General features: G+C 39.4%; 1 protein-coding gene across 1 annotated transcript in view; it reads left to right on the forward strand.

Moving 5' to 3' along the window:
- LOC120987803 (chromaffin granule amine transporter-like) overlaps window positions 1–16,168 on the forward strand; it is a 272,406-nt gene extending 256,238 nt beyond the window's left edge. Inside the window, exons 15-16 of the mRNA XM_040415910.1 lie at window positions 14,217–14,350; window positions 16,115–16,168. Of these exons, the coding sequence (XP_040271844.1) occupies window positions 14,217–14,350; window positions 16,115–16,168 (188 nt within the window). The remainder of the gene's footprint in view (window positions 1–14,216; window positions 14,351–16,114) is intronic.
- Window positions 16,169–17,442: the final 1,274 nt, after the last annotated feature.

A 17,442-nucleotide genomic window follows, 5' to 3' on the forward strand; every position in this document is an offset into this window, starting at 1 on the left:
GCCCACGTACTGCTTCTTACATGGGCATTGAATAATGTATATGACACTCTCCGTATTGCAGGTCAAAAAATCTCTGATTTTATGTATATGGGTATTACTAGTGGATTTAACCTCAATAGTTTTTTGGGGGAATGTGGTGGATTTACATCCCATACATGAGCCACATCTATAAAAACCAGTTAAACCCATCCATTTTTGGATTGATGGTTTTTTCACAGATTTATTAGAGATAGTGGGTGCTACCAGTAAGCCCAAATTGGGAGCCCTAGAAAAGGTGATTAGAGGTCTATTTGGTAAAATGTGCCCAATTGTTCTATCTTTGACAATATGATGCCAGTGTTTGTTGATTATATATCTAATCTTTTTATACTGGGAATTAAATGACAATATTATTCTTACATTGTCATTTATCTCATTCTTTGGTATTTCCAATTTTTCTAAAAAGAATGTGTTCCGGTCTAATTTGCGTACTGTTTCCAGAGAAGATTCTAGAATTTGCTCTGGATACTTCTTTTGTAAGAATTGATCTCTCAAATTGATGGCTTCTTCCTCAAAGGTTTCTTGTTTTGAGCAATTTCTTTTAATCCTTCTGAATTGCCCAGAGGGAATATTTATAAGCCATTGTGGCAGGTGGCAGCTATCAAATCGTATATAACTGTTTTTGGATGTCGGTTTTTGATAAGTACTGCATAATATTGTTTCTTTCTCTATATTTATTTGCAAGTCCAAGAACTCAACGGAGGAACTACTTGTGGTAGCCGTGAAGTGCAAGTTCAGTAAGTTATTGTTGATGTCTTCCAAGAAGAGGTCAAGAGATGCTTGATCTCCTCTCCATACAAACAGCACGTCATCTATATAGCGGTTTCAGAGCACCAGGTCTGTCCCCAGTTTCGGAACAATGATGTTTTGTTCCCACTGTGCCATAAAAAGATTGGCATAACTGGGGGCAAACCTGGTGCCCATGGCCGTACCCTGTACCTGTACGTAATATTCTGTATCAAAATAAAAATAATTATGATTTAAAATAAATCGGACTGCCTCCGCTATATACTCAATTTGCTGGATAGGTAATTGGCCATCTTGTATTAATTGTTCCTTCATGGCTTGAATTCCCTGATCGTGATGAATTATCGTATATAGGGACTGTACATCTAATGTCCCTATAATCCAGGTTGGATCCCATTTGATTTTTTCGATCGTTTTTATTATTTGTGTCGTATCCTTAGTATAAGATCTAGTTTTTTTCACTACAGGTTGTAGTAATCTGTCTACATATTGAGATAAATTCGCAGTAAGTGAATTTATACCCGAAATAATGGGTCGTCCTGGTGGATCAGTATGGCTTTTATGTAATTTTGGGATGCAATAAAAGATCGGTAATCTTTGTTGGGTATTTAAAATATATTTGTGCTCCTCCTTTGTTAAAATTTCTTGTCCCAGACCCTTATTACACAACTCAGTTAATTCTACATAGTAGTCTTGTGTGGGGTCTGATTTTAATTTCTTATAAGTTTGGGTGTCTGATAATTGTCTCTTACATTCATCATTGTACTTATTTGCTTCTAAAATGACAATAGCTCCGCCTTTATCAGCGGGGCGTATTACTATACTATTATCCTTTTGTAATTGCTTAACTGCCTGGATTTCTTGTCTAGATAAATTGTTATTGTTCTCATTTCTTAACGTTTTTATTTTCCTTATATCGCACTCTACTGATTGTCTGAAAGTAGCCATTTCATGACTTATTTCTTGTCTAGGATACTTTCTAGATCTAGTTTTTAACTTTGTATGGGTATATGTCTGTTTGACTGGTTTAGTTGTTTCTAAACTGATAGGATTTTTTATGTGATATTTTTTTAAACATAATTTTCGTATGAATTTTTCCACTCCTATGTAGGTATCAAATTTGTTTAACTGAATGGTTGGCGCAAATTTAAGGCCTTTGTTCAATAAATCGATTTGTGGTTTTGTGAGGGTTGTAGTGCTTAAATTTACAATGGCGTTAGAAGTGTCAGTGTCTATTTGATTTATCTGTCGTGATTTTTTCTGTTTTTTTCCCCTGCGTAATTTTTTCTTCCTTCGTGTGGGTGTGATCTGTGTTGGTAATGTTGTGCATAATGTGGTTCCCTGTGTTCCCATTGTTGTGGTTGATAGTGATGTTGTGGGTAGTGGTTCCGTTCTTGACTGTTGTGTCGGTATCTCAAATTGTACTGGTGTTGTTGTTTTATTGGGGATTTCGGTTGTGTTTTTGGGTGCGGTTGAGGTGAATGTCATCTCGGACGTGCTCTGTGGTGGGGCGGGGTATGATCTAAAAAATGGTTATCGCTAAAAATTTCAAACCTATTGGTCGTGGGTATTGTGTAATTTTGTTCTACGTGTGTATCCCTTATCTCACAAGGGACTTGCGTTTTCGATTGATTGTTGGGGTTATCTTCTATTTGCTGATTTTTGGATTTCTTTGGGGAATGTTGTATATTGTATATTTTCCTTGTTTTTTTCGTAATAATATCATGTTCCATTTTATCCAAATTTTTACATAAGCGCTCTTGTAAGTGTATAAATTCATCATTTTTTGGTAGTTTCTCAATCCTAATTTTCATTTGTTCAATTTGTAGTGTGATTTGTTCAAGCATCTGGGTCCTCCTCTTTACGATCATCTCCATTAATCCTATGGATTGTGATCGCAGAAAGGAGTCCCACTCCCGTTCAAACTCTTCACTACATAAGTCTTGAGCTGGTATTTTAGACAGAAGCAACCCTTTGGGAATTTTTCCTTGTTTTGTATATTGATTTAGCATTCTGATTTCCCAACGTTGTTTGAGTTGCTTCTGTGCAAAAAATTCCAGCTCTTTAAATGTATCAGACATTGTATTTTCTATTGACATATGAATTTCATTTGTATTGTCAAATAAATAAGATTCGACTAACAATCGTTTTTGCTCCATGTGATTCCAGATGTCCATTGTTAATTGTTGGGGAGCTCAAATCCAAAAGTTGGGGAATAGTAAATTTTAACAAAGGAGGAGCACAAATATATTTTAAATACCCAACCAGGATTACCGGTCTTTTATTGCATCCCAAAATTACATAAAAGCCATACTGAACCAACAGGACGACCCATTATTTCGGGTATAAATTCACTTACTGCGAATTTATCTCAATATGTAGACAGATTACTACAACCTGTAGTGAAAAAAACTAGATCTTATACTAAGGATATGACACAAATAATAAAAACGAAAAAAAAAATCAAATGGGATCCAACCTGGATTATAGGGACATTAGATGTACAGTCCCTATATACGATAATTCATCACGATCAGGGAATTCAAGCCATGAAGGAACAATTAATACAAGATGGCCAATTACCTATCCAGCAAATTGAGTATATAGCGGAGGCAGTCCGATTTATTTTAAATCATAATTATTTTTATTTTGATACAGAATATTACGTACAGGTACAGGGTACGGCCATGGGCACCAGGTTTGCCCCCAGTTATGCCAATCTTTTTATGGCACAGTGGGAACAAAACATCATTGTTCCGAAACTGGGGACAGACCTGGTGCTCTGGAACCGCTATATAGATGACGTGCTGTTTGTATGGAGAGGAGATCAAGCATCTCTTGACCTCTTCTTGGAAGACATCAACAATAACTTACTGAACTTGCACTTCACGGCTACCACAAGTAGTTCCTCCGTTGAGTTCTTGGACCTGCAAATAAATATAGAGAAAGAAACAATATTATGCAGTACTTATCAAAAACCGACATCCAAAAACAGTTATATACAGTATACGATTTGATAGCTGCCACCTGCCACAATGGCTTATAAATATTCCCTCTGGGCAATTCAGAAGGATTAAAAGAAATTGCTCAAAACAAGAAACCTTTGAGGAAGAAGCCATCAATTTGAGAGATCAATTCTTACAAAAGAAGTATCCAGAGCAAATTCTAGAATCTTCTCTGGAAACAGTACGCAAATTAGACCGGAACACATTCTTTTTAGAAAAATTGGAAATACCAAAGAATGAGATAAATGACAATGTAAGAATAATATTGCCATTTAATTCCCAGTATAAAAAGATTAGATATATAATCAACAAACACTGGCATCATATTGTCAAAGATAGAACAATTGGGCACATTTTACCAAATAGACCTCTAATCACCTTTTCTAGGGCTCCCAATTTGGGCTTACTGGTAGCACCCACTATCTCTAATAAATCTGTGAAAAAACCATCAATCCAAAAATGGATGGGTTTAACTGGTTTTTATAGATGTGGCTCATGTATGGGATGTAAATCCACCACATTCCCCCAAAAAACTATTGAGGTTAAATCCACTAGTAATACCCATATACATAAAATCAGAGATTTTTTGACCTGCAATACGGAGAGTGTCATATACATTATTCAATGCCCATGTAAGAAGCAGCACGTGGGCAGAACTAAAAGAACCCTAAAAAAAACTTATTGCTGAACACATTTCAAATATTAAAAAGGGATATGATAAACACACTTTATCACTCCATTTTAAGATGGCACACAACCAAGACCAACAAGGAATGACTTTTGCAGCCCTAGAGAAGGTTAATATACACTGGAGAGGAGGAGATCACATAAGTAAAATGTCCAGAATTGAATCGAGAAAAATTTTTGAGTTTGATTCTATCCTCCCTCAAGGATTAAATGCGGAAATGGAGGTTTTCGGTTTTTTGTAGAATATGCGGGTGATAAACCATAATGTAAAATGAATTTGCCTCCTATTTTCTTGCAGATTTATGTCATGAACTAAATTAAATCTGTACATATGTACCTATCAAAAGAAATGTATTTATATGGGGTATACCCATGTTATTTATTACCATGACACACTCTGCAAAGAAAACTCAGAAATATTTATTATAAATTTATACAATTAATTAATTTTATTATGCTGATATTTAATCATACTGTACTTATATATCTTATACAATTTTATCTATAAAAAATTATCAAATATTTTTTATGTATTTTTATTTTTTATATATTTTTATATGTTTATTTTTATATGCAATTTTATTAATGTATATTTATTTATTTATTTTTTAAACTAGGTATCTATATAAACAACTATTATTATTACTATCACTTTTAAGCTACTGCCGTATAATTGTGTACTATTTTTCTATGTTTGCATCTCAAGTATTTGTATGGAATCCGAAGCTATATAGATAAAACGCATAATAACCGCATTGGATAGAGATGCCGACATAGCAAGATAACTATACTCTATTAAAAACCGTATTAAGGGAAATAATGAATGGATTCAACATGAACATGCAGTATATATTTTGTAGGTAGATTCATACTGCCATGTTGTTTCAAATCACATTACATACAAAATCGCACTCCACCAATATGGGATTTTATACATGTAAAATATGTTTTCCTAGACAAGAAGTTTATAATCATTTATCCAGCCAGTTCGTATGTTTTTAACAAATGTTATTATTATTATGCACACCTTGCTATGTTTAATAGAGCTTTTATATATACACACTACTATGATTGAAGGTTAAATAATCAGGGAATCCGTGTCCGGATTTTCAGACATTCCCTGTGACGATGTAATAATCCTTAATGAGAGGCTGGACTTAGCCCTATATAAACCTCTACACAACAGACGAGACTTGACCACTGAGGAAGGAGTCACTGCCAACTCCGAAACGCGTCTGGTGTACACAGTCTCGAGGAAAGAAAGAAACCGCAGGCCACCATCTGCGCACCGTCTTTGAATTTTCAGAAGCGCTTCCACACAGCGGATAGGAAGAAACATAGGATTTCTTGTGTCTGGACAAAAGACACACAGTAACGCCGAACAACATTTGGGTCCTGACCACTCGACCCCAGCGCCTAAACCTATTGTTTGCTTTGTCCTGGAGATCTACTCACCAGTTTAAATAAGCAGATCCAAAATCAGACCATCGGTGCTGTACCACGTGGGACGCCACGCTAAGCACGAGTGATCGGCCGCTCCATTACATCGAAACTGTGAGTAGTGTGTCCATACACAGTACAGTCTAGCAGCAGATTCTTTGTTATATGCTGTGAAGATTTAATACTACAAAGACTCTGCATGTACTTGCAATTATCGGCTTAGCCTGAACCCTTATTAACAAAAGAGACATCGCGCATCACACTTGCGCATCTGAATTGTTCCTAAAAAGACCGTCTATATAAACCTGCTACAATCAGCCAATATATCCATCAGTGATATTGTTGTATCCAACGACACCACCACCTCATGGTTTTATATGTCTTTTAATGTGCATGTTTTAATGATTGATTTTTGAGGATCCTCACCTTATTTTATTTAGTTGCTAATAAATAGCTTATTCACTTACTGGCTGGTCTCCTATGTGATTCTAGTTGTTGGTGTGCCCCTCTTATCCATTCATTTTAGATAATCAAACCACTTAAAAGATTGGGGATATCTTTTTTAGGGGGAGCACCCATTCCATGCTAATAGAGGGTGAGCCAATCCAATCAACCAACCTTCAGATTTATACTTTTTACTATTTATATAATTGAAGAACATTTAGGGTTAATTTTGCTCTTTTTGGCAATTAATCTCTCGGTCTCTAGTTATGCGGCTTTTATTTTTTTTTTACATATTCTATTTTTTTCCTTATAGTTTTTCAGTGCTTCCTCGCCACCCTCCTGTTTTAGTGATTTAAATGATTTTTTTTTTGTCATTTATTGCCTTCTTTACAGTTCTATTTATTCACATTGGTCTTCTTGTTCCTTAACCATTTATTCCCGTAAGTTATATACCTCTGACAACTAGAATTTAGGATGCTTTTTAAAAAATATCCCATTTTGTGGCTGTATTTTTTTTATCTTTGAGGACTTTGTCCCAGTCAGTTAGGTCAATGGCCTCTCTTAGTTTGCTAAAGTTAGCTTTTTTGAAGTTTTGCATTTTTGTTCCTCCCTGTAGAAACGCTCGTTGAAAGGATAATTGTAAGGTTATTACTTTATGGTCACTATTTCCCAGGTGTCCCCCAACCTGCACGTCTGTTGTTCTGTCAGGTCTATTGGTTAATACTAAGTCCAGTATGGCCGTCCCTCTAGTCGGGTCCTGAACCTCTTGTCTTTGGTTATTGCCAAGAACCTGTTTCCTTTATCAGATGTACAGCTTTCAGTTTCCCAGTCTATATCTGGGTAGTTGAAGTCCCCATAATAACCACCTCATTATGATTTGCCGCCTTGTCTATTTCGTTTAGTAGTAGATTTTCTGTGGGCTCTAGTATAATAGGTGGTTTATAATAAACTCCTATTACTAATTTATTATTATTTTTGCCTCCATGTATATCCACTTATATCTACTTGGACTGTGGGCTTTAGACAGGACTTTACATAAAGGCAGACCCCTCTCCGGTTTTGACGATCCTTTCTAAACAGTCTGTAACCTTGTACATTAACTGCCCAGTCATAGCTATTATCCAGCCATGTCTCAGTTATTCCAACTATATCATAGTCCTCCTCACACATCACTAATTCCAGTTCACCAGTTTTATTAGTCAGGCTTCTGGCATTAGTATACATACAATTAAGAGGTTTATGTATATTTTTTACCCTACACCTTTCCTTTTCAACTGTTCTAGTCCCTCCTTCCATTCCTCCCCCAGTCCCACTACCTTGCCCCCGGTCTCTGTCTGCACTATCTTCCCATCCTATAACGTAATTTTCCTCCCCCCCAGTCCCTAGTTTAAACACTCCTCCAACTTTCTAGCCATCTTTCCCCCAACACAGCTTGCCCTTCCCCATTGAGGTGCAGCCCATCACTACGATAGAGCCTGTAGATGACAGAGAAGTCGGCCCAGTTCTCCAGGAACCCAAACCCCTCCTTCCTACACTAGTTCTTGAGCCACTTGTTAACCTCCCTAATCTCCTGCTGCCTTTCTTGTGTGGCTCGTGGTACAGGCAGTATTTTGGAAAACACTACCTTTGAGGTCCTTGCCCTAAGCTTTTGACCTAAACCCCTAAAATCATTTTTAAGGACTCTCCACCTTCCTTTAACTTTGTCATTGGTTCTGATATGGACCATGACCGCTGGGTCTTCTCCAGCCCCTCCCAGTAATCTGTCAACCCGATCCGCGATGTGTCAAACTCTAGCGCCAGGAGGACAACACATCGTTCGACGATCCCAGTCTTTGTGACAGATCGCCCTATCTGTTCCTCTAATAATGGAGTCTCCCACTACCAGTACCTGTCTGGCCTGCTCTGCTATTCTGGTTCCCTGCTCACTGGAGCTGACATTCCCCTGACTGGCAGAGGAAGTGTCCGGCTGCAGCAGTGCTGTCCCTGAACCGACATCCCCCTCATCTGCCAACTGTGCAAACTTGTTGGGATGTGACAGATCAGGGCTAGCCTCCCTTGCACTCTTCCTTCTAACCCGCTTTCTTACTGTTACCCAGCTAGCTACCTCACTTTCCTCAGCCTCGTCGCTTTCACCCTCCCCCTCAACTACCCCATAGAGTGCTTGCTCAGTGAGCAGCAAACTCTTTTCCAAATTGTTAACGCCTCTCAGTGTTGAAACTAGCCTGTTTAGATACTCATTTTGTGATTCCAAACAGGTAATTTGCTCACAATTTGAACAGTGATATACACCCTCAAAAGGCTGTTCCAGGACTGCATACATGAGACAAGATGTGCACTGGACTGCGCTGTTAATTAAGGAACACATACTAATGGGGATTACACAATGAAAGCGAAAAATACAATATAATGCAGTAATAAGAAACTGATTTACTGCAGTCCCCCACTGAAGTCCCTGAATCTGAAGTCACTTAATCTAAAGTTGCACACTTACACAAACACACACTGGAACTCAAACACGCGACTCACAAACTCGTGTTATATTACTGCTTATATAAATGGAGCCTGTTTTGTTTACTCTGGACATATGGCTCAGCATTGAGACCAGCATCAATCCTGGTCAAGTATCCAATGCCTTTGGCTGTGAAACAACCCCATATCATCAGGCCTTCTACAGTGAACTTGACAGCTCCTTCAATATCTCAATCCATTAGCCCCCTTTTCCCTTGTTTCTTCCAGACTCATTTTCACCTATCAGAGCCCAGTCTATTGACTTTCGTTTCATCGCTCCAAATTGCCCATTTCCAATGTTCTACTGTCCGCTGTTTGTACTATCGCCAAACACTTCTTATGACAGTATTTAACCCTTTTTGCGTTTTAATTTTTCTTCCCTATATTCCTTGAGCCATAACTTTTTTATATTTGCGGTCACATAGCTGTATGAGGACTTATTTTGTGTGGGACAAGTTGTACTTTCTGATGCCACCATTAATTAATTAAATTGGCATAAAATGTAGTGGGAAGCAGTAAAAAAATTCCAAATGGGGTGGAATTGGAAAAAAAAGCTATTCCTCCGCCGTTTTACGGGTTTTGTTCCCACAGCATTTTGTTTCCAGCAAAACTGACCCATGCCCTTCATTCTCTGGATCAGTACAATTACAACGATACCCCATATGTATAGGTTCTTATGTCTAAATAGTGTAAAAATAAATGTAAACTTTGATTTTATTTTTATTTTTTACATCATCATATTCATATAACTTTTTTATACTTATGTCGACTGAGGTGTTTTGGGGCTCATTTTTTGCGGAACAATCTGTAGTTTTTATTGATACCATTTTTGAGTGTGCATGTCTTTTTGATCACATTTTATTACATTTTGTTCGGTAAGAGAAGCAATGAAAAAATGCCAAATCGGCTATTTTGACCCTTTTTTCCGTTACGCCATTCGCCGTTTTGGATTTTTTTTCTACTTTAATAGTATGGGAGTATTCGGTTGCAGTGATACCCATGATGTTTATATTTATTGTTACTCAGGTATTTATTTTTTAATTATACGGAAAGGGGGGATTATTTAAACTTTTTATATTTTTTTATATATTAACTTTTTTTTTATTTTTTGTGATGATATATATATGAGCCTTCACATTACGTTTTTTTATTTTTTATTTTGGTCTATCAGGGATTTTTAAAATGCAATTTAAACTAAATTTTGATCATTTCTTAACCTGGCCTGCCATCTGGTGGCCAGCATAAGAATTGCAGCATGAACACTTTTAGCCTCATCAGCGAGGCTGAAAATGTTCAGCGCAAGTACTGACGCACCAATTGACCACACTGGGCATCAATAGGAAGCCCGAAAGCGCGAGCTTACGGGTTTTTGTGCATTACGTGGTCACGGCATCTAAAGCATTTAATTACTGCGATCGGCAATAATTAAGTGTATAGGACACAGTCTTCAGTTTATATATATCATTTATATAATAGGGCTGTTCTCTGGTCTGTCTATCAGTGTATGGGACACAGTCTCCAGTGTATATATATCATGTATATAATAGGACTGTTCTCTGGTCTGTATATCAGTGTATAGGACTGTCACGGCCTTTGGTTTGCGCTTTGACACTGTTGCCACACTTGCCTGCGTCAAATTGTTGTGAGAGCATGCCGTGGCAGTGTCTCGGCCTTCTGGGTGATTGCCGTGACATGGTTGCCACGCATGCTGTTGCCGGTGGTAACGTGTGCTTTGGTATGCTTGTGTGTGCACTTCCCCTTTAAGTGGCTTCCTTACTCTGTCTGGTGTTGGAGGGTTACCTCCCTTCCTAGTGTTTTGTGAACACTGGGTTTATGTGTGTGTGGGTGTGGCTGCTTGGGCTATTTAGCCTCTGCTGGATGCCTGAAGCTCAGTGTTCCTCCAGCCTTGGTGTATGCTGGTGGTTCACTGTTCCTGGCTTTTACTATCTGTCCAGTGAGGGCCACCCTTGTGGTCATTGATGTTATTATGGTGTCTTTTTCCCTTCTTATATTTGGGTTTGCGTGGGTTATGTTCAAGGTGTTTTATGTCTTGTGTTGTGTTACATGGCTGGTGATGTTTGGTGTTCAGCATGTTTGCTAGACATTCCCCTGTCTCACGTTTATTGCAGCTATGGTTGTCCTGGGTTCCTGTGTGGTTGTGGTTTGTGCTGTGTCCTTTAATGTTGGTGTGGACAGCAGCACTTGTGCACGGGTTCCAGTCAGTGTGTCTGTGGCAGGTAAGTGTGTTATGGGTTTTGCTTACCTGCCAACTCCATATGCTGTATGTGTTCGCCTCTCCTTGCAGCCTGGCCTCAGATAGAGACTCCTGTTCCTCCATGACTGGGATGAACAGGTCGTCTCTTCCCGGCTACTTGGTGAGGGATTACCAGGGCGAGTCATGGTCTCTAGGAATCTAGAGTATGAGCCATCCTACTATCGGGCTCCGCTCCTACGGTGAGGAGTCAGGGAGAGGATTAGGGACGCTGTAGGAGGTGACCTGCTCCCTTATTACTCCTTTTGGCCAGGCTGATCCCCTTTTACACCGCACGGTGGGGGGGATTCCCCCACTCCCCACCATGACAAGGACACAGTCTCCGACACATATCTATCATTTATATAATAGGACTGTTCTCTGGTCTGTATATTAGTGTATAGGATGCAGTTTTTGGTGTGTATATATATCATTTATATACTAGGACTGTTCTCTTGTCTGTACATCAGTGTATAGGACGCAGTCTCTGGTGTATATATACCATTTATATAATAGGACTGTTCTCTGATCTGTATATCAGTTTATAGGACACAGTCTCCAGTGTATATATATCATTTATATAATAGGTCTGTTCTCTGGTCTATATATCAGTTTATAGGACGCAGTCTCCGGTGTGTGTATATATATCATTTATATAATATGATTGTTCTCTAGTCTGTATATCAGTGTATAGGACGCAGTCTCCAGTGTATATATATCATAACTTTTTTATATTTCCGGTCACATAGCTGTATGAGGACTTATTTTGTGCGGGGCAAGTTGTACTTTCTAATGCCACCATTAATTAATTAAATTGGCATAAAATGTAGTGGGAAGCAGTAAAAAAATTCCAAATGGGGTGGAATTGGAAAAAAAAGCAATTCCTCCGCCGTTTTACGGGTCTGTTCTCTGGTCTATATATCAGTGTATAGGTCGCAGTCTCCGGTGTGTGTATATATATCATTTGTATAATATGATTGTTCTCTAGTCTGTATATCAGTGTATAGGACGCAGTCTCCAGTGTATATATATCATTTATATAATAGGGCCGTTCTCTGGTCTGTATGTCAGTGTATAGGACGTAGTCGCCAGTGTATATATATATATATCATTTATATAATAGGACTGTTCTCTGGTCTGTATATCAGTGTATAGGACGCAGTCTCCGGTGTATATATATATTATTTATATAATAGGACTGTTCTTCGGTCTGTATATCAGTCTATAGGGCACAGTCTCCTGTGTATATATATAATTTACAGTGCCTTGCAAAAATATTCACACCCCTTGACTTTTTCCGTATTTTGTTACATTACAGCCTTAAGTTCAATGTTTTGTTAATCCGAATTTTATGTGACGGATCATAACACAATAGTCTAAGTTGGTGAAGTGAAATGAGAAAATATATAAATACTATTAACAATACTAACTATTGTTTAGAAATAAAAAAAAAATGAAAATTGGCATGTGTGTATGTATTCACCCCCTTTGTTAGGAAGCCCCAAAAAATCTCTGGTGCAACCAAATACCTTCAGAAGTCACATAATTAGTGAAATGATGTCCACCTGTGTGCAATCTAAGTGTCACATGATCTGTCATTACATACACACACCTCTTTTGAAAGGCCCCAGAGGCAGCAACACCTAAGCAAGAGGCATCACTAACCAAACACAGCAATGAAGACCAAGGAACTCTCCAAACAAGTAAGGGACAATGTTGTTGAGAAGTACAAGTCAGGGTTAGGTTATAAAAAAAATATCCAAATCTTTGATTATCCTCAGGAGCACCATCAAATCTATCATAACCAAATGGAAAGAACATGGCACAACAGCAAACCTGCCAAGAGACGGCCACCCACCAAAACTCACGGACCGGGCAAGGAGGGCATTAATCCGAGAGGGCAGCACAGAGACCTAAGGTAACCCTGGAGGAGCTGCAGAGTTACACATCAGAGACTGGAATATCTGTACATAGGACGACAATAAGCCGTACGCTCCATAGAGTTGGGCTTTATGGCAGAGTGGCCAGAAAAATAGCCATTACTTTCAGCTAAAAACAAAAAGGTACGTTGTGGGTTTGTGAAAAGGCATGTGGGAGACTGCCAAAATGTATGGAGGAAGGTGCTCTGGTCTGATGAGACTGAAATTGAACTTTTTGGCCATTAAAGAAAACGTTATGTCTGGCGCAAACCCAACACATCACATCACCCAAAGAACACCATCCCTACAATGAAACATGGTGATAGCAGCATCATGCTGTGGGTATGTTTTCAGCAGCCGGGACTGGGAAACTGGTCAGAGTTAAGGGACAGATGGATGGTGCTAAATACAGGGATATTCTTGAGCAATACCTGTACCACTCTGTACGTGATTTGAGGCTAGGACAGAGGTTCACCTTCCAGCAGAACAATGACCCCAAACACACTGCTAAAGAAACACTTGAGTGGTTTAAGGGGAAACATGTAAATGTGTTGGAATGGCCTAGTCAAAGCCCAGATCTCAATCCAATAGAAAATCTGTTGTCAGACTTAAAGATTGCTGTTCACAAACGCAAACCATCCAACTTAAAGGAGCTGGATCAGTTTTGCAAGGAGGAATGGACAAAAATCTCAGTGGTAAGATGTGGCAAGCTCATAGCGACTTGGAGCTGTGATTGCCGCAAAAGGTGGCTCTACAAAGTATTGACTTTAGGGGGGTGAATAGTTATGCACATTGACCTTTTCTGTTATTTTGTCCTATTTGTTATTTGCTTCACAATAAAAATAAAAAAATCTTCAAAGTTGTGAGCATGTTCTGTAAATTAAATGATGCAAATCCTCAAACAATCCATGTTAATACCAGGTTGTGAGGCACCAAAATACGAAAAAAGTCAAGGGGGTGAATAGTTTTGCAAAGCACTGTATATAATAGGACTGTTCTCCGGTCTGTATATCAGTGTATAGGGCACAGTCTCCGGTGTATATATATCATTTATATAATAGGACTGTTCTCTGGTCTGTATATCAGTGTATAGGACGCAGTCTCCAATGTATATATGTACTCTGGTGTATATGTTGTACTCATATGTTCTACAGTAAATGTAATCTGTCATTTCAGGACCTGTGTGTGGTGGCGCTATTGCAGAAGCCATTGGATTCCCCTGGTTAATGAGGATCAGTGGATCACTGTGCATTGTCTATTGTCCTCTCTGTCTCTTGCTTAGAAACCCACCAGATAAAGAAGAGAAAATGGTCAGCAATTTTTATTTTTTTAAATTAATAATAATCTTTATATACGCCAACATATTCTGCAGTGCTTTACAGTTCAGGGATTCATGTACAAACAGTCATAAATAACATAGGAACAGACAAGTCAATAATTACAACAAGAGCTCGCAAGAGCTTAAAATCTATGAGGAGATAGGGGTGACACAAAAGGTAGAAGTGCTTGTTTTGTACAATGGTCCAGTCATCTTGGAGTTCGGTGGAGGATCAGGTTCAGGAAATGAATGATAAATGGGCTATGTGGAGAGGAGTTAGATCAGGGGATGTGATAGGCCACCCTAAAAAGCTGTGTTTTTAGGGAGTGCCTAAACCTGTGTATGTTGAAAATTAGCCTGATTTCTTGTTGTAGGGCATTCCAGCTCAGGAGAAATCTTGGAGCCAGGAGTGAGAGGTTCGGATTATGGTGGAATTCAGTGGGAAGTCATTGGCAAAACAGAGAGCACGGGTAGGGTGATAGACAGAGATAATGGAAGAGATGTAGGGGGGTATTAATTATACAAAGCAAATATTGTGTTTTTAAATGTAAACAAAAGGGTTTTTCTGGGTCCCTACTTGGTTGCTCAGCCATTTGCTTGGATAGTGGTGTCCTGCCTCAGATTCTTGCTTGTCCAGAGGGACCAGGAAGTAGACATGCAATGCTTCTGTAGACCAATCCAAAAGGTTTATTTGATGTGACTGAGTTAAATGTTGTGATTTACTGTTAAAGCACTTATTTCTCTATGCACTGTGTTTACAGTAGCTGATGGCAATGTATGGGCAACAAATAGTCAAGCAACTGGCAGACTTAGTTAAGTAAGGTCTGAGTTTTTACTGAGAGAAGCTACAAAGTCAGCCGGGAGAGATGCCTTTTATCAGGTGGCACCACTCCTGAGACTGAAAAGCTGCTAGAGCTACTTAATTGAGAGAGTATCCCTCAAGAAAAGAGAACAGACATCCACAGAAAGTTTAGAACCATCAAAGCTGTGCGCTGGATTCAGACAGTAAGGTAGCGGTCGTTTATGGCAAAAGACTGTAGTGCTATTGAAAAGGTATTGAACAGTTGTGACTGGGGATCAGAGAGGTTAGTAACCCTGTTTTTTTTTTTTTTCATTTTGTTACGCTGCTTTGACCCTTTTATAAAAAATATCGAATGACATCCCCTTTTATTCCATTAGTTGATTTCAAACAGCATGTAAGGTCTAGTATAGGAATTCTAAATATAGGACAGCAGTCCCCGCGAGACTTTTGGCTAATCAAGAAATTGCGCAAAACTGACAGACGTAAAAAGACATGAAAATGTTTTTTTCTCTTTTTTTGGAATGGCGAGCAATGGTTGAACCTGTGGAGCACAAAATGCTGGTCTAAATCTGGACATGCACCCTCCATTGTTGTCATTCATTTCCCGAACCTGATCCTCCACCAAACTCCAAGATGACTGGACCATTCAGCTAACATCTACTCCTCCTGACTCCCACATTCACATGCACTCCAGGTCTAGCTGAGCATGCATGAAAGTGGCTAATCGCTCATGAAAACGATGGATGGTTCACATTCTGTCAGGGACAGTCAGTTCAGCCCCATACACAGAAGTCACTTGCTCAATCCTGCCAAAATCAGTGCACCACCTTCCCCACAAGATAATACAAGGAGTCGGGCCCACCCCTATCCAGGTGCCCCATAGCAGCGCTTAACCTGCTTTTATAGTAGATATTACTGTCTTTGTGTAATGTAACTTTTCTATTTTGTTTTCAGGCCATCCTAAGCCAAGAATGTCCTATGGAAACCAAGACATACACAGACCAGTGAATACAATCCAGCTCTACCATTGTCTTACCACAGTAGTGATTGCAGTGTCCCACTCGTGATCGTGGGCACCGCTAAATAGTTTGATTGTGTTTGATTGTCATAAATTATGCCTGTATGCTGTACTTCATCTCATGTCATATTCTCCCATGTCACTATGTGATTCTATGTGTAAGATCCTTTATACAGGCCTAGTTAGTGTGCACTACACTAGTTTCTCCACTAGATGGGGCAGTGTTACAGTGTATATATAGCTTAGCTCAGGCCCAGTTAGAGAGAGTCAAGTGAAGTCTAGTCAGTGTGCAGCCATGATGTAGCTGCCTGCTGGAGGGAGGCCTCCTGCCTCTCTGCTTTCTCCCTGTTGGCTCCACAGTCCAGGGTTACAGCCTACAAGATTCAGCCTAGAGGTGAGAAATCTACTTCTATAGCTCGCTCCTCCGGGGGGACCAGTGACAAGCTGCAAACAGCAAGTATTCAAGGGGATTAGTATATTTTATTCAAGTCAAAAGATAGCAAACGGCCATACTCAAAGGCTTCCCAGGCACGTTTGCAATTAGGTGTAGAATACAGCTTCCGGCATCCACACCTCCAGTTTAAATCCTGAGGACATATACAGTTGCAAGAAAAAGAATGTGAACCCTTTGGGATGATATGGATTTCTGCACAAATTGGTCATAAAATGTGATCTGATCTTCATCTAAGTCACAACAATAGACAATATAAATGTGTAGAGAGAATCTCTAAATCACACATCCTCATACCTATGCTTCTGATATACAACTGTTTATGAATTATCAGCATTTCTTATGATAAAACATGGCTATCTAGCGATGCTATCAATCATTTGCTGTGCACTATAAAGAGACAATTAGTATACAGTTTGATCAAAGCGCATAGGCCCACTTACCGCGACAAGGGTGTCTCTAGTTTAAGTGGGAACCTACTCTAACCATGGCGCAGAGCCGTGCGGCGACCACCACGCCTCCACATCGCTCCAGCAGGCAACGGGATCCGGCAGCCGCATAGCAGCCCCACTGTACAGTGAGGCCGCATGGGCCCCGGGTCCCATCACTCCACCAGCACGGCATAGAAGCAAAGACGGCCGCCGTCCAGCGCCGCATGTGAACTGGTGCAAATGGCTCACCTGTTCACAGGCTCTCAGGAACTCCAACTGAGATGTGGTAGGAATTTATAGACCCTTTGCAGACTTCTGCTAATTAAAAAGCACCTGATCCACATGGGGAGGAGTGCTGACTCAGGATTTTGATGGGACCCGG

This window comes from Bufo bufo, chromosome 1 (genome assembly GCF_905171765.1).
Source record: "Bufo bufo chromosome 1, aBufBuf1.1, whole genome shotgun sequence".
NCBI classification, from domain to species: domain Eukaryota; kingdom Metazoa; phylum Chordata; class Amphibia; order Anura; family Bufonidae; genus Bufo; species Bufo bufo.